We start from the raw sequence: 18757 nt of genomic DNA, 5'->3' as shown, positions 1-18757 counted from the left end.
TGTTAAACCTGGTATACAAAAACTTTTCATTCCAACTTTCCAGTGCCACTAATTAGAATTCAGTCTACATATTCCATAGCTAGCAAGACCACAAAATCTGTATACTGTCTTATAAAATCAATTCCCTATGCAGAGTTTCAGCTGGGTCTACCTAAGAAGTTTAATGCCATTTAATGGAATAAAAAAGCCAACAAAACTAGACATAATAGAGACCAAAAGAAAAATGAGCTAGCAAAATTAAAGACTTACCTAACAGTTAAGCTTTTAAAAATTACAAAGTGGATGATATTGCTATTCGTCTTGAGAATTTTAACATTAACAGAGCAATTTTGGTACAAATGAAAAAGTTCTGGCTCTGGAATTTCAAATCCTATCCTTGATAATTACTGTGATACTTTGAGTCATCTAATCTCCTCAGGTCTCACTTTCCTCATTTATAAAAGGGAAGAGGATAAATTAGATCACTCCTAGCTCTCTCTATATGTATCATTCTGTGTAAATTTTCTTACACACAGAATTCTATAGGGGCACGTGAATCTTCAGCTATCAGGATTGTTTTCTTTGGCAATAGTATGTTTTTGGTAGAATAAAAATGTATGAGGCTAAAGAATTTTTCCTTATCACAAGGCCCTCCAAAATGCGATGCCATAGAAAAGGGAAAAAAAATTAACTAACAGAAACCTTTTTCAGAAAAAACTTAAAAGAGACTTCTCTTATCACTAAATCACTCTAGTGAGAAGTAACTAAAGTGAATCCCTATGTTCCTGTACTTTGCTGCCTAAGTTTCTAAAACCCAATGAGATAAGGCACCTAGGACAACTCAATAATTCATGTATATCATTTCATCTCTAGTGACCAAGCCCCATCCCCACTTGAACTGTTCAGACCCAATTTGCCTTCAAAAACAACTCTGAAAGCCTAAGGGATCTCTTAGAGCCAGCTCAGCTGTTCCTGAGTCATCTGTAAAAACATCAAGCTTTTGAAAAGATGCCAATTTCTTGCATTAAAACCATATCATACTTCAGAGTGGGATTTGCAGCAAGCCAACACTGTTTATATAGTTTCATGTCATAGTTTGAATTTTAGAACAAACTCACCTGTTTTGTTAGAGTTTGTGTGAGGATTGGGACCAGATACTGTAGTGCTCCCTTGGCATAAAATTTGCTGGTATGCTCTGGGGGTCGTCCCTGTTCTGCTGCCTAAAGGGAAGACGCATCAAAAAATCCCAGTTAGAAATCTTTAGGAATCAGTTTGCAACAACGGTATACATAGGGAACTGTGGTTCAGATCTAGAGATAAATAGGGGAAAACAGGCATGCTAGCATTTCACATACTTTTACCATCTTACTATTAAATAGGCCTTTTAGTAGCCTGAATCACATTGCTGGTAGTTAATTAAATCATTTTTAGAAGTTCCAAAATGCTTGCAAGCTCCAAAGCACCTGCAGAAGCACTTTAAGGGGTCACTCCTCAAAGAACTGAATGTATATAGCAGATGCGGCCTAGTGAGAGGATTATATATAGTGGAAGTATATATAGAGTAAAAAAATCCTAGACAAGAGAATAAGATATGGATCCAAAGTCAGTTTTCATATTAAAAAATCCTCAGCTACAAAACAGAGAATACAACTTTCGCTTAAGCTTATAAGGAAAAGTGCCACATAATAATCTTAGAGCACTACTAAAATTTGAATCATGTTGTACTGTCGTATGTGCAAGGCAATGAGGGAAGTCTGGAATTTCTCCCCTTATGAACAAGAATGCTTAATCTGGGGTCTATAAACCTAAAAAAAAAAAAAAAATTATTATTCAAAAAAAATTCTTTTAAGTTTACATATATTTTAATGTATTTATTTAAAAGCAATATTCTGAGAAGAGATCCATAGGCTTCACCAAATTTCAAGAGGGATCCATGACCTAAAAAAGGTTAACAATCTGTTGTTTTAGAGGTTCTCATTTTAAATCTTGTCAATGAAACTACAAAGAAAATCTCTTTTCTCATTGATTGAATTAACAGTAGTTATTTTTTGTTGTCACTCAGTGATACTGGAATCTTCATTCTCCAGGTCATTTTACAGATAAAAAAAAAAAAAAAAGCCAACAAACTTATATCTGTTACAGATTTGAACTCAAGTTCTCCTGAGAGTTGTCGCACTGCACCACTTGGCTGGCCTTTATAGGCAGTCTTAAGAAAAGTTGATAGGCTCAATGTTTACATATGGAATACCCAAAGTGCTTGGAGAAACTCCGGTCTTAGAAATTAACTAATGATCAAATACGTTGAATTAGAGCACGCCCCTTTCTCTTTTAACAACTTCACTACTAGCAAAACAACACAACAGATCCCAGATTTGCAAAGGTGCTGGCCTGCCCCCTGGTGTTTAATTCAAGATTTCTGTTCTTCATGCAAGAAGTTTGGTCTGTGCTAACCTGACCTCCTTGATTGTCCCAGTCAGAACCCCATTTCTCCCCCTACACCCTGGCTCACCTCTGATGCTTCAATGGCCAAATCCATTTCCTCATCACACACATTGGACCAGAATTCTATTCCCTGAAGGGCTACTTCATCGATGTCACTTTTCATTGCTTCAATTGTGATCTTCAAGAAAGAAATAACCCCAGCCCAATTAATTCTTCATTTAGTAATTCTCTCCCTCCTTTCCATGAAAATAAATTTCAGCAATTACGTTGTTCAAAGTATCACTTCAAACTTGCACCATAACTACAGCTAAACTTAAAGAAAACTCTGGCTCAAGGAATTTCCTTGACTTCAGGATCCTTTAATCCATTAAACCAACATTAAGTACCTTCCGTGTGTAAAAGAAAAATTCAAATTCAGACAAAAAAAAGTTGGAAGAAGGGAGAGTGATGTACAACTGCCACAATAAAATTGTAGTTTTAAGAGGTGTAAAGACCATTCTCCAACTCTCTCATCTGCTGGGTGAGGAAACAGGCCCAGAAATAAAATCACTTGTCACACAGCTTTTTAATGTGATGGCACATCTAGGTCTTCCTGAGTCCACATCAGCACTCTATTCATCTCTCTATGCTATTTCAAATACGTATTTAAAAAAAAAAATCACATTCTGACTAAAAGGATCAAGGAAAGTTTCTTAGAAAAGGTAGTGTTTCAGTTGGGTTTCAAAAATAGGATCAAAGAAACAAAAGAAGTCCAAAAATGACCAAAAAAAACACAAAGCAAATAACTGAAAAATGTCAGATTTTCATAAACACAAAAACTAATCATGCTTGTTTTCTCTTGGCAAAAAGGTGACAAACTACAAATATAGAATAAGACAAATGTTGTCAGATAGTCAATGGTGTTGATTTGCTTTATTTTTCTGTGCTTCATTATAGGAGGGTTCTGAAAATCAAAGTCTCTGGAAAGTGAAAGCAATATTTTTTAAAAATTAATTTTTATTTACAAGTTCTTTAAGAGAACAAACATTTATAAAGCACTTATTAAGTGCCAGGTCCTATCTTATGCACTTTTATAAATATTATCTCATAAGATGGTCTCAACAACTCTTGTCAATAGGTCCTACTGTTAAACCTATTTTATGCCTGATTACTTAGACAGGCAGAAGTGACTTGCTCACAGTTAACAGCAAATTAAGTGTATGAGCCCTGATTTGATCTTAGGTCTTCTTGACTTTAGGTCACTGTTATCACTTAGTTGTCTACTTACAGCAAAGAGAGCTGGACCCATGTATGTTTCCATGTACTGATAATAGAGGGACATGATCTTCACCAAATTCTGTAACGCAGCTACTCGAACCTACAAAGGAAACAGAAAGTTGTTAATCTCAAAGCCAAGTAATAAAAGGTATATAACTTGAGATTCTGAGGCACTATTCTACTATCATTCTCCACCATTTGTAGCTTTGAAACTCATCCTACTAACAATTATAACAGAGCAATAATCCAGACAGAAGGTAATTCTCTTTTTAAGAATCTTTCAAAGGCCAACCACCACATTTTAGTAATCTTGCAGATTTCAAACAAAAAAAATTCTTATCAACATTTAAAGTACCAGCCCTATCCCCACCCTGTATTCACTCAAAACAATACCAGAATCTTAAACCAAAGTAAGAACATTCTGGGAATGCTATAAAGACAATTTGAGATGTTCCATTCAATCTAACACTTACCCTTGTATCTGGACACTGGGTTGCCTCGCAGACTACCTGCATAATAAAGTGCCTTTCAGACTGCAAGGAAGAAAACATAAAGAAAATGAAGGAAAACATAAAACAAACATGGGAAGATCCTCTCTACAATAAGCACCTCATTTCCTATGGTTATATGGCAACACAAAAGCCAATTCACCATTCTTGGAGTAATTATCCTATAAATACCTATCAGGAATTTAAGCTTTGTACCTCCTACATAACATAAGGTTAACTAAGATAAGATAACATAAGGTTGCTAATCTAACCTTGAAAATGGATTATCACTAAAAATGATTAGCCAAGAAGGCCAGGATCTGATGGATACAACAAAGTAGGTAATCTTAGTTTGGGAAAAAAAACACTTTGTTTTTTAAAAGACAGTGGGAAAAACTACATGACTTTAGCACAACTCTGAATTTCTCCTACAACTATGTTTAAAAATGTAATTATCAAAATTGAAATATATCATCAAAAATCTGCTGTGCTTCAGAAGCACAGGAGATAACTAAGAGGCAGAAACAAGACCAACAATAGCAGACAAATTAGATATAGTGGCAGAAGATAACAATATATTACACTTTTATTTGAAATCTTCTAAGATCCAAAAGAGAAATCTTCCTGCCTTTCTAACAATTAGAAACATAGTTTTAAGTCTTCCTCACAGACCAGATGAAAAATTTTAAAACCTCACTTTTAACCAAGAAATTATTGTGGATTTGATTGCCATATGTTCTGAAGTAGCTTTAGTAAACATGTTTCTTGAGGTAGTTAAATTCTAATCCAATTACATAAAAAGGGTGAGAAAATACAGGAGGCTGGTAGAAGAAAAACTTCTATGCTAGGCCAAGGCACCTTCTTCTGTGTGCAGCCTCAACTGGATAGAACTGATGCAGGAGACAGAGACAGAGATGTGGCAAAAACTACATTCAACGATTCCATGATTTTGGATTTACATTAAGACAAATTTAAATATCCTCCAGCAAAGCAAACAATGCACAAAGTAACTGACATGATATATTTTCTTTGACGGACCAGTGAGGAATCATGTAGCCCTTTCATTCTTTGTACCCAGTCTATAGCCTATGCTAAAACAACCTTACCTCTTTGTCAAAGTTTGCTTTAGTGAACTCCAATGAGTTCAGGAGTGCATTGGTAGCTGCTAGCTTCACATTATTACTAGGTTCTTCTTTCCTCATTCCCTGGATTATGGCTGTCAGGATCTCATTGGATTTATCCTGCAGCTGTTCTGGGTCCTGAAATGAGAAGTCCAAGGAGTTATGCTAGTAACAAATCCAACAGTAGTCTAGTTATGGAATTCAATTCATTGTGAAGTGCATTAGAAAACAGCTTTCCTTGGTCTTTGGCTATCTCCCTAAGGTTCCCTTTGCTTCTATTTTCCTATTAATCCCTCACTTAAATAAAAGTACAAAAATCTCATCTTTTAAATACAAATATTTGTCCAGAGATATGGCATAGTTACAAATCTTGAAATAATGTAGTATTAATTTCGCTTCTTCCTCCCCCCGTGTCAAATTAATGTTGTGGGTATTTCTAAAAAGAGATTACATGAAAGGTCAAAGGAAACTTCAGCACATATGTATATAATGATTGAGATGCAAGATGGAACATACATTGCTGCAGCAGGATGATTTCAGAAAGGCCTGGAGTTACATGAACTGAGGCTGAGTGAAATGAGCAGGACCAGAAGATCATTATATACTTCAACAATAATACCATATGATGATCAATTCTGATGGACATGGTCATCTCCAGCAATGAGATGAACCAAATCAGTTCCAATAAAGCAGTAATGAATTGAACCAGCTACATTTAGCAAAAGAACTCTGGGAGATGACTATGAACCATTACATAGAATTCCCAATCCCTATATTTTTGTCTGCCTGCATTTTTGATTTCCGTCACAGGCTAACAGTACACTATTTCAAAGTCTGATTCATTTTGTACAGCAAAATAACTGTTAGGACATGTATACTTATATTGTATTTAATTTATACTTTAACATATTTAACATGTATTGGTCAACCTGCCATCTAGAGGAGGGGATGGGGGGAAGGAGGGGAAAAATTGGAACAAAAGGTTTGGCAACTGTTAATGCTGTAAAATTACCCATGTATATAACTTGTAAATAAAAAGCTATAATTAAAAATAAAAATCTTTTTAAAATTTTAAAAAAATATATTGCTGAACAAATATAATCAGATACATAACTGATCACATGGCAAAAAATTATAGTAATGAAAAAATTTTTCTAAAGGAAGGCCCACAGCAATATTAAGTGAAAATACTACTTTGTGAAAATAACAGTGGATTGCAATCTGCACTTATAAAGAAAACCTTTCAATTAAATATATACATCTATTATAAAAATTTGGGACAAAGGAATACTCCTCCAAGATCCTATGATTTTCATCTTAAGCCCCTATTGGTACAATCACACAAATTTTCTAGTGTAAGTGGGGTCAGCAGTTCAGTGTTCTATCCAGGCTGTCTGTAACAAATGAAATACCAGAAGGTTGAAAATCACCACCTGGCTCTATCATCCAGAGTGTAAGGGACCGTTAACTCCTACTGATTCCTTCATTTTATCAGGTCAGGATATCAAAACAAAGGGGCTATCAGATTAATAACAACATCCTACACCTCAGTTTGCCTATCTATAAAATGAAGAGTTAGACTAGAAAATCTCTGATGTCCAAGTCCCTTCCAGGTCTAAATGTTCCTTAATAGCATTACTTAAGAAATGACTGTAAATCCACTAATTAAATCAGACATAAGACAGCTAGAAAAGATGCCACTCAGTAATCTCATACATATGCAGAAAAATTAAGTCATTATTAAGGATGCTGAGTAAAGGAAACATCAAAACCAGTAGTTTTAAGAATGACCAATTATGAAAAATCACGGTAGAGAGCAAAATGTAAGACAGTTCTTAACCCTTCTTTTACACCAGGGACCTTTCTCAGAATCTTTTTAACGGATATTTTTTAATTTAAACAATTTTAAAATAACATTAAAAAAAAAAACAAATTTTAAGTACCACTGTTCTAAGAATAAACAAACATTACCCTTGGTATCTGGAGATGAACAAGGTAGAAAATATTTTTAAAATGAGTAAAAGACAGGGCAGCTAGGTGGCGCAATGGATAGAGCACCAGCCCTGAAGTCAGAAGGACGAGAGTTCAAATCTAGTCTCAGACACTTAAAACTTCCTAGCTGTGTGACCCTGGGCAAGTCTTACTTAACCCCAATTGCTTCAGGGGGGAGAATAAAAGACTATTAAGAGATGGAATTCCAAATTTCCCATCCTTAAAACTTCTTTTTAGCTCAGTGCTTAGACAAGGTAATGATAGTATAATTACAAATTCTTAGACTCCACCATTAAAGACACTTTTATTTTTAGACACTTAGTTCTCTCATGCAATAAAGAACAACTCTTCTCAGAGCAGCTTTTAAAGAAATAAGTGGTATCCATAATGGATATTATATTCCCCCCCAATTATACTTAATCATTAACATTTTTTTTCCCATTACCTTTTCAAGCATCATTTAATATCATCCAACCTCTGAAACAAAAAAGAAATGAGGCATGGGTTGTGTCTACTTGAATAGATACTTACAATGTCTTGACAGATATAACCAATTGCTTCCAATGTTGACTCTTTCATGTGCTCTGTGCTGTTAGGGTTTGTGACGTTAGCTACCAGCTGAGGAATGAGTTCAGGCCATTGGTTTACTGGAATTTCTGCACAGGCAATACCAGCTACGCACTGTGAAGCAGAGCTTGGCCGATAGGTTTCTGTACCCAAAGTCTGCAAAACCTTCAGGATAGAAAGAACAATAACTTTTTGAGATCCCTTCTAAGATGCTTAAAAGAAACAATTATTAAAGCTATCTTACGACCATATTTCTCACAAAAGAAAGTAATGCCTTTGACTATTCAACTATAAAAGTGGCATCAAACATAAATGGCTAGTATAAGCCAAGATTCATCTTATTTTCTTGTTTAAGTGGAAAGAGCATCAAGGAATCTGCTTCAGTCAGTCCCATACCAATGACCCTTAACCTCAACTGAAAATGTTGATGGTAATTTTTTACCATCTTCTAAGGGTCCACATTGGACAAGGATAGGGTGGTATTAGAAAACAAATCTCAAGGAAAATATGTGAAAGCAGCAGTAATAGCAAGTCTGATTGACAGGTTCCAGTATAAAGTTGGTCTTACCAATGCCCTGAACCTCAAAATCTGGCATAAGTAAAATAGCAGGAGATTGGAAAGAAAATCAACTGACAATTATTTAGATAGGAAGGGAATCAAACCACTAGTGAAAAGACAAACACAAGGGGCAGCACTAGGGAGGAAGAGAGGGAGGAAAAAAGGGAGAGGGGGGAGGAAGGAAGTAAAGATTTAAAATACAGGTCCTCAAGTCAAAGGACCTGAGTTCAAATCCAGCCTCAGGCACTTAACACTAGTTGAATGATCTTGTTATTTAACCCCAACTGTCAGAAAGTCAGAGAAAGAGAGAGAGAGAAAGAGAAGAAAAACATGTCACTTGTGGAGAAGAGGAAAAATATTTTTTCTTTTGTTTGTTCACTAATAACCTAATAACCTAGGAAGCAATGTGATAAAGAGCACTGGATTTACTTAGCAGAACTGAGTTCACCTCTTGATTGTCATTTACTATCTGAGATTACAGAAGTTGCTCTCTGAATCTGTCTCCTTATCTATGAAATGATTAGATCTCTAAAACCTATCCTAGCTTTAAATCTATCACACTATCTTGAACAAATTGCTAAAAGAATCTAAACCTCAAAAAATTTAACTACCAATCCCTTAATTTGTTTGCAAGGACTTATTCGTGCTTGCCCAAACAAATTTAAAATCAATTTTTCTCCCACTGCGAAATAGGACTTCTTTAAATGTATTTTACATCAGTTTATTAAAAGGAGAAAGCATAAGAGCCATGAAGACACAGTGGTAAGGTATAAAGTTATAACACCAATGGGGTCTAAGGGTTAATCATTACCATTAGGGCTAATTCTGTCTAATTTTGTCAATGAACTCACCAGGCCACCCAAAAGACAAACAGTTAGCTGTTCCTAGTGCTGAATGGAAGAAAGTGGAAAGCTGCCAGATTTTTCAGGATAACTACTGACTAGGGTAAGTCATCTGATAACTTGCTTCGTGGTTAATAATGTGTACTCAAACTTTTCTTTTTCTCCCATCACCCTCGACTCCACCTATATGACTTAAAAAAAAATACTACCAATGACCTATCAATAACAAAGTATCGTCTAATTCATAGAAGATATTCCTCAAATCATAGGATTTTTTTCCTAATCTGGAAGAGATCTTAGTGATCTCACAATCCAAACCATTTTACAAATGAGGAAACTAAAGCAGAGAGATTAAATTACTTCCTCAAAGTCAATTCTGGAACTCAAGTCTCTTGACTCTCAATTTAGTTATCGAAGTATTCAGTATCATGCTACCCATAATATATATTTATAAATATATATATTAGTTCAAAGAAGCAATCCTCCAAGAGAAAATACTAATTAATGCTACCTAATGTGATTTCAGGGGCCATACATGCACAAATGCATTAATATCCTACATCATTCAACAAAGCCCTGTCAACTACAAACAGGTTTGTGTCTAACAAAACAACAAAGTTATTAAGCCTAAGCTAAAGACTTATATATTAGGAACCTCTATCACTAATACTACTTCATAGTACAGTAATTAGGCAAAAGGCAAACACTAATCAATTTTGTTCTTATTTACAAAAAGGGGGATTCAAACAATGTCTACCAGGGTCCTCATCTGAATTCTGAATATTAAAAAGCATCCACAAATCTTACCTCACATATAAAAATCTTACTCTTATCTATTATTTACTTTGTAATTGTTTGGGAATGAGAATGGAAGAAACAGCATTATATGCTTTAGGATTTCCAATAATAAAAGATAAAACTTGTTAAATTGCTAAGAGTTTTAAAAGACTTCATGGTCAAAGATGACAATCTTGTTTTTATATTCCAAAGACTGATTATAGAACTTAGAGCATTGAACCTCCACCCATCTCTCATCCCTATATATAATAAATTTTATTAAAGTAGAGAAATGTACCAGGAGTGATGCTGACTTACCTACAGATGGGATCCAAAGCCAAAAAATAACAGGTGAGAACTTTAAGGAAGTGATTTGAATAATATACTCCTTGGGTCCCTCTCAAATGTGCCTCACCTGGACTGTTCTATGGCTTCAACTTAATAGGGAACACTGAGCACAAGGAAAAATACCCCTTATATCAATGTCAAATTCACCCTTCCCCAAATGTATTAATGTTACCACTAATTTATCCAGTGGAAAGCAAGAGCACCATGCCTTCAAATTAATTGTCCAGAAAAGGAGAAAAATGAAAAAGTAATGATGTCCATGGAATCTATCTTCATACTTCAGTTATTGAGCTGCATGTTTCAAGACCAATTGGGAAATTCCAAACAAGCTCTAGCAAGTGAAATTCTATTTTCCTACGGTATTGGAATACCCTCCAAAAGTCCTTTGGGGAATATGAGAAAACAATGTCTAAAAAAATCATTTAGATCATCCTGGGTCAATACATCCACTAAAAATACTTGACATTCCTAGTTCACAAAATTGGATTTGAAGATTTTGAGTTATCCATCCTTCCCTCCCCCCCCCCAAAAAAAGCTCATCAAAATCATTTAGGAATGAAAGTCACTGGAAAAGACTGGCCTCCCAACTTCTGTCACTAACTGTAAGACCTAATAACCTTTAACAATAAGTCTGCAAAATTACTATGTTTTAGTATCCATCCAACAATTATTGAAAAGAAAAAAATAAAAAATGGGACTCTGAACCAAAAAACAAAGACCTAAACTATAATCTGAAAGGAGCTTGTGCTTCTAAGTAATATCTCACCTTGTTTGTGAGCTCCACTACCAGCAAATGACCAAAGGCTAAATGAAGACTTTATGAAAGATACTTGCTACTCCTTTTCCCAAGAGAGCCAAAGAAACACTTTGCATGTCAGTTACTTACATAGTTCTTGACCTCTCTTCGAGCATTGGCATCAATAGCAAGCCATCTCTGTTGATACTGTGCCTTGATATCTGGATCTTTAGATGTCAAAGAGTTCTTGATTTGTAGCCCAGCTGCAACTCTGGCAACTTGGCTATTTCCTGGATTTGCCAGCACTCTGGACAGTTCCACAAGGAAAGTGGGCTGGTAAGGAGAAAAGAAATATTTGTAAATGCAAACAACCTCTGGGAATTTCCTAGATTAAAGCCAGCTTGGTTAACAGCTCATGAGGGAATAAGCAAAAGGTCTTTGTAAGTTTTAAAATATTAATTACCATACTCTTTTTATTCATACATTAATAACATACTTTAAGCTGCACTCAGACTTTTGGGACATCCTGTACATTTACCCATCCTTCTCTCTTAATTCCCAAACCAGGTCAAAATTAATAAATTAAAAAGATTGTTTTCTATTTCAAGCTGATTTGTAAATTGTCTTCATCTCCATATTTAACCTGTCCATAGTCAAAGCTCACTTGGTGATCTGACAGTGAATAGGTTTCTTCTAAAGGTCTTCACCTTTAGTGCTTTGAAGAGCATGAGTTTTTAAGTGTCTTCTAGGAATGTTCATTCAAGATGAATTAGATTGACTCACTAAATCTTAGTGCTCCTCAGGCCTTGGAAATCCTTTACTATGCCCATTTCATAGAAGAGATGAGATAAGCAAAGTGCTTTGCCCATGGCTAATTTGAGAAGATTCAGGATTCCCAGCCTCCTGGCCTTCAAACTCAGTTTTATTTTAGCAGGAGCAACCAGTAGAAGAAACAAATTTAGACTTGATGTTAGGAAAAGTTTTATGATAATGTAAAATTCTACATATGAAGAATGGGCTGCCTCAGGAACTAATGAGTTCACTTCAAGCAAAGACTAGATGACCACTTGTCAAATATATTAATAAAAGAATATATAGCCACTGAGGATCCTTCTAATCCTGAAATTCTGTGATTACTTATATGTAAACTCAAAATAAAGTAAGTTTTCAGGAATTGCATCCTAGCCAAAGACACTGTAAAGTGAAATTGAGTTCAAAGCATTAAAGGACAATAAAATTAAAGAAGAATGAGTTCAAAAGATGTAAAAGTTGTTGAAAAGAGGAAACAGAATTTAATTCTGAAAAAAAGGAATTGAAAAATTGTGAAGGCAAGACTTCAACAAACTAATGTCAAGTACTAATTTATACTTAGCAGTTGCTTCTGATTCTCTATTCTGGAGCAGAGCATTTTACTGAAGCTAGAAATCTAGTAATCTGCATAATCTGCAAGACACTTCATCAAGCCACAGCTTCTTAGAAATGTACAGACTATACCCTCCCGCAAAGTCTTTCAACCCTTCTCCCAAAGCTCACTGGCTAACCTACAAATGGACCCAGCCAATCTTTGAAATTTGAGATATGAAAGAATTAATCTCAATAGCAGGACATTATTAAGTAACAAGTCAAAAAGATTTCTTACAGTTCTTCACAAAAATAAAACACAAATATGGTTCATTTATATCAGTAAAAAGTCTTGCCTGCAAAATGTGAAGGGCACAAATAGACAAGCTAAGGAATAAAAATATCCAAATTGTAGCTAAAATTGTAGTGCCAACTAACACTGACCTTTAATCACCCCAAACTAAATGGTTTGAAGACAAGAATTTTTTAAAAATCATCTATACTTCTTTTTCTTTTGGCATAAGGTTTATCCTAGACCTAATTCATTAAATTAATAATTTTATACTATATTTTTATGGTTCTCCAGCCATTTAAAGATATTATACCACAAACAGCTCAATCTGTTTTACCAGAAAAACATCAAAAAGTGAACATGACTGGCATATGGACTGTTTCATTCAATCCACCCTAAATTTTTATCCAGAGAAAGTGTTCCCCATCAAATGAGGGACAACTGTTTAATTTTTCCCAATTCTTAAAATTTTAAAAATAAAATAGCAAAATACTTCCTCTGACACTGCAACAGGAAATAGGCCTCATCTCCTCATTGCTGGGCCACACTGTCTAGTCTATAACACCAACTCCCTGACCGATTAACTCTATGCCCATCTAGCTCCATGATGGCAGCAGAAAACCCACCTCTAAAGACAGGGTAAAATATTGGCATTAGGGGGAAGGAGATTTGGGGGTGCCAGGCCTGACTGCGGAAATAGGGACTTTAAGAGACCAGTTTAATGAAGCGGACGGGGAATGAGAGGGGCTACAGGAAAGGAGAAGCAGGGCCTTAGGCGGGGCGATTGGCCGGGCTCCTAGGGCTTCCACATGGTCCCTAGGCCCCGGCGCCCCAACCCCCACCCTTACTGAACACGCAGCGCCATGCAACCTAACTTCCCCTCCCTCCCGCTGCACCGCCGCCCTCAGGCCGGGCGATGATTGGACAGCCCTCGCCCGGCGCGCCTCGCTATTGGCCGGCTGCCGGGGCCTGGGGCGGGACACACCCACCGGCTTCCCGATGGCGGGGTTAGGTTGGTCCGAGAAGGGGGGAAGGGAGGGAGAAGGGGGAGGGGGGGCGAGATGGGGCGGGGTGGGTTCCCTAGGCCTGGGCCCCGGGGAGGGCGGGAAGGCCCCAGCCTGGGGGGATGGGAGGGGGCCAGGCGCAAAACGCACCAGGTTCTCTACAGCTGCCCGCTCCAGGAACTTCTGCGCCGCTTCCAGTTCAATCCGATCTGTGGAGAGGGGAAAGGAAGGGGTCAGGGAAACCGCAAAAAAGGGGCTTCCCCTCCCCCAGTCTGATTACCTAGGCCCCATCTCCCAGCCCCAGCCCCCGGTCTCGGCCCCGGCCCCAGTCCCGACCCCGGTCTCGTACCGGGCGACACGGTCTTTTCGAGGATGGTGATCAGCTCCATGGCGGCGACGGGGGCTCGGGCTCCTCCTCGGGCGGCTCCGGCTTTTCAGACTCCCACGGCAGAGACGATGGCTGTGATGGGGGACGGGGGGTTGGGGGACCGGGTGGGAAGGGAGGGTTGGGGTGGGGGGGCGGGGGTCACCACAAGCCCATTCACCGGCTCCCTCCTACTGGTCGCTCCGGCTTCCCTGCCCGCTTTCCTGCCCGCCTTCTTCTCTTCTCCACCTCCTCTTCCTTTTCCTCCTGTGCTGCTGTATCGGGAGCTCAGGCTCCTCCGGCTGTGGCAGTGGCGGCGGCGGGGGAGGGACCCCGGGGGCAAGTCGGAGCGCGGCTGATGCTGGGGCGGCGGAGGGAGAAAGAAGGAAGAGAGGGTGGGAGGGAGTCACTGAGTGAACGGCGGCTCGCAGGCGGGGAGAGAGCGAGAGAGGAGGCGGAGGGATATCCGGGCCGGAACTCGTCGCGGCGGCACCGCGCTCCCGTCCGATTGGCCCCCGCCGAGGCCACGCGGACTTCCTGATTGGTCCGCAAGCTGGGGCCGGAGGACCGCCGCGTGCCGATTCGCCCGCCGACTGCGAAGCTCCGGTTGGATGGGCTGGCGGCCGGGAAGGACGCGCGGATTGGCGTCGGGAGGGGCGGGAGAGAGGTTGCCCAGAGCCGCCCGCCGATTGGCCCCGCCTCATAAGGGTGCTGCACTTACATTGGTTGGGGATAAGGAGGGGGGAAATAGAAGGGAAAGCCCCGGAGGGTTCTGATTGGACGCGATGCTGGGAATCGATTGGATGAACTGAGGCCGGGCGCTCCAGAGAACTGAGTAGAGGAGTTCGGGGTCGCTTCGGTCTGAAAGGCGGGAGGCTCTAAGCGGCCTTCGGGCCCGCGGGGCATCATGGGATATCTTAGGAAAGAGGCGGGCCGGCTTAGCAATCAAGTAGGCGCTCTGGACGCCCCCGCCCAGCTCCTGAGCTGGGCTTGGTGTGGTCGCTCTAGGCCGCGGGCGCGGGCGCGGTACCGGGGCCTCCTTCCTAACTGATTTCGGCGCGGGGCTGAGGCCGGGGCTCTGCTGAGGCTAGTGTATGGCCCGAGGCTGGGGCGGAAGGAGGGGGGGTTCCGTACTAGGGGGTGTGAGGGTGGTGTCCAAACGAGGTAGGTTCACTGCAGACATCCCAGGGAGAACCGCGGAAAATGAAAATTCATCCAGGTGTTTATTTGAGTACCTCTTGCTATCAAACTTATAATAAATTTGCTTTTGGCAGATCTGGGTTCAAATCCTAATTCTCAGATTTACTAGGTGTGTAACCCTGAGTTGCTCTCTGATCTCTGCATAATTAAGGATTGGTCCTAGTTTTATCAGTATGTATAGGGAGTTGCCTCATTGCTGAAGAAATCACAGATTCTTCCAGTTTGGGGGCGTGTATAAAATCAAAGCACTGAAATTACTAGCTCCTGGAGCAAGAATTCACAATATTAAAGATTCATTAAGTAGTTAATAAGTACTGACACTGTTCAAAGACATGGATGAGTTAGCTCCAATCTCGAGGGAAAAGAGGAAAAAAAAATTTGCACAAAATTATGTGCTTATAAGGAAAGGTGTTCAAGCTGAACTATACATTCCAATAGGCTTTGTGAGGTAGAACATTTGAGTCTTCAACATAAGGGGAGGAGAATATGTACAGAAACGGTATATGTGTGTTTTTATACATATGTGTATAAAGTATTTTGGGAGTGGGCCATGAGTACTAGGGGAGTAAAGAAAGGTAGCTTAAATTAGGCTGAATGAGGAAGGGACTCCAAGGAGTCATGAGAAAGAATATTTGAGGCTTCACTTTACATCTAATTAAGTCCCCAGGAGAAATTAGAAATATGTGGGGGTTAATATATCAAGTAGGTTATTTTGGCAAGACAATGCTTCTTCCTATGTCATCCAAAATGCTTCCCTTCCTTCTAGTTGTTATGCTTGATTCGAAAATTATAAAACCCAAATTTCACAAAGTTCTGTAGTATCACGTCCCTATGTGACCTAAGTCCATAGCCATGTTTTTGAATGATTCCTCATATTTCTGGTGCATCCTAATTATTACAGCCACACACAAGTCATTCCTTTCTCAGTTCTCTTTGTGTTGCAGAGCAGAACCCTCATAAGGTAGAAATACTCTCAGAAAATCAAAATAGTCTTAAGAACTGCCTGAAAGATCTCCCACTGTTCTGGAGGCATTTGGGGTTTTTGAAATGAGAAGCAATGTGGTATTAAAAAAAAAAAAAAAAAAAAAGGATGCTACACTTCATATCATAAAACAGGATCGATCTGGGACATGTGTCAAAACATGGGTTTTTTTGACATAGCAACTGGGTGACCCCAGGAGTTCCCTCATCTATTAAATAAGCTGTACTAGAACTTTTAAAGTTTCCTTTCAACCTACTAATTGAGGATACTAGCCCAACAATTGAATTGTTCATTTGTCATCCCTCACTACCACTACATTTGATACAATTCAACACACATTTTAGAGCACCTGCTACACATTGGGGATATTAAAAAAAAAAAAAAATCACTCTCTAAAGAACTTAAATTCTTTGGGGGAAAGACAAGGTATACAAATAAATCCAAGGTAGTGTCTGAAAGGTAAGAACACCGAGTTGGAGAAGAGGGTCAGGGAAAACCACAGAATTGATGACATCTGAATTGAAACAGGATTAAGATGCAGAAACAAAATGCGACTCAAATGTAGGAAAGTACATTTTTGCCTATGCAAATAAGTGCAGATATGAAAAATGAACTATCAATGAAAATTCTCATTCCTTATCCTTAATATCTTTTTGTTATTCCTTGCTCACAAGTAATTGGTAATCCTCTGCATAGCAGCCGATAGGTTATATGTTAGAGGATACAAACAAAAATGTCCCAAGACTATCCTGATTTGGAGAACAGACGAAACAAGAGGGTGAGCTGGGAAGAAGGCGAGGGTACTTACACAGCGGCAGCAAAGTAGCTGGTGAAGAGGAGAAATATACTGGTGAATACTCCCTCTCTGGTGACTGAGCTCCTAACAGAGTGGACCAGTGGGCATATAGGCCTCATAGTAGTCATCCTTTTGTGAGGTGGAGGTAGAACTAAATATGGACAAGTAAAGCCTAGAAAGAGGTGACATATATATATATATATAGAGAGAGAGAGAGAGAGATACAGACAGATGAATTGCAGGCTGTACTAATGAGGAAAATGTACAAGAAAACTTATAAGATCAATTAGTCCAACTCCCTCATGGTCCAAGAAGATTGGGATTGGCCCAAAAAGTCATACATACAAGTTATATAACATTTTGGGGTCTCAATTTCCTGATCTGTAAATGGGATTATAAAACTTAGACTGCCAGTTAAAAAAGAGTACTGTATTTAAAATCTGAAGATTAAGATTCAAATCTTGGCTTTGCTCTGTCCTTCAATTTCATCAAACCATAGAGTTGGGAGGACCTCAGAGGTCCAACCATGACTAATCCAGAGCCCTTAAAGCTAACCTCTATATAAGTCACAGTTCTTTTTGTTTTTGCTTCATTTATAAATTGGAAAAAACAAAACTTTCCTGCTAGAGTAGAACCAGCCTCTTTGAAGCCTGCAAATGATAAGGAATTCTATCTTAGGTAATTCTAACTATTCAGATTTTTTTTTTTCTCTTTCTATCTTCTGTAAGACAAATGAATTGGACTAAATTCTCTCTTAAGATACCTTCTAGGCCTAAATCCTATGGCCTTCCTCATGTAATAAAGTTATGAGGAAAGCAAACAGTTATAGGATTGAGTTAATATAATTTTGTGTTATTTGAGTGTTAAAAGATTGTAAATCTAGTCTGACTCAGAGTCACCGAGAAAGGAAGGGCTTTCTTTACTCAGGGTCATACAATGATGGAGTAGCTAAGAATGGAACCTATTCAATCTGACTTTGTTAAAAAGTCTCTATCATGTGCTTGGTAGGGGAAGAGATACAAAGTTTAGGTGAGACAATGTTGCTAAAGCACACAGGAGAGTTGGAGAGGATAAGACATACTGAATAACTAATATAAAATAATGCAAAAGTAGATAAGACATTTTAATTTGTGACCTAGGAGGGATCTCTTCAGGGAGAGGAAGTCTACTGAGAAATGCTGTAGTATTTAAAAAAAAAAAGAAAGAAAGAAAAGAAAAGAAAAGGCACCTATCAAAAGTTTAAGTAGGTGCATAAGAATACCAATCCAGAACTAAGATTCAAGGGGAAAATGTTTAACACCAAATAGAGGCATCAGGAAAGACTTAAGAAAAGAGGTGAAATGTGAAGTGGACTTTGGAATTTAGCTCCCTAGGGTTCTGAGAGATAGAGGACATCTGGCCACAACAGTAAGGTTTTAGAGGTAGGAGAGTACAGAATATGTATGGGGTCATCTCAGAGTCTAGTTTGGGAGGAGGGCAGAACATATGGAACGAAGGCGTCTCAAGGCCTTGTAGAAGGCCTTAAAAGACAAAGTAGTTTGATTTTTTTATTCAGTAAGCAATTGGAGTCATGAAATTGTTTGAGTTAATTCAACAGATATTTTATTAAACATTTAACTGATAGATTGAATATTATTAGAATAATATTAAGAAAATATGAGTTATAAAGT

At 38.6% G+C, this 18757-nt stretch overlaps 1 protein-coding gene across 1 annotated transcript in view; it reads right to left on the bottom strand.

The window, feature by feature from the left end:
* Positions 1 to 14573, bottom strand: part of KPNB1 (karyopherin subunit beta 1) — a 28873-nt gene extending 14300 nt beyond the window's left edge. The window contains exons 1-9 of the mRNA XM_051994683.1: positions 14095 to 14573; positions 13896 to 13954; positions 11259 to 11441; positions 7811 to 8011; positions 5273 to 5425; positions 4152 to 4211; positions 3689 to 3778; positions 2489 to 2599; positions 1098 to 1199 (exon numbers count right to left, since the gene is read on the bottom strand). Of these exons, the coding sequence (XP_051850643.1) occupies positions 1098 to 1199; positions 2489 to 2599; positions 3689 to 3778; positions 4152 to 4211; positions 5273 to 5425; positions 7811 to 8011; positions 11259 to 11441; positions 13896 to 13954; positions 14095 to 14134 (999 nt within the window). The 5' untranslated portion in view covers positions 14135 to 14573. The remainder of the gene's footprint in view (positions 1 to 1097; positions 1200 to 2488; positions 2600 to 3688; positions 3779 to 4151; positions 4212 to 5272; positions 5426 to 7810; positions 8012 to 11258; positions 11442 to 13895; positions 13955 to 14094) is intronic.
* Between the last annotated feature and the right edge of the window lie 4184 nt (positions 14574 to 18757).

The sequence above is a fragment of the Antechinus flavipes genome, chromosome 4 (assembly GCF_016432865.1).
Source record: "Antechinus flavipes isolate AdamAnt ecotype Samford, QLD, Australia chromosome 4, AdamAnt_v2, whole genome shotgun sequence".
NCBI classification, from domain to species: Eukaryota; Metazoa; Chordata; class Mammalia; order Dasyuromorphia; family Dasyuridae; genus Antechinus; species Antechinus flavipes.
The sequence above is the reverse complement of the archived record's forward strand: the minus strand, read 5'-3'. Positions and strand labels throughout refer to the sequence as shown.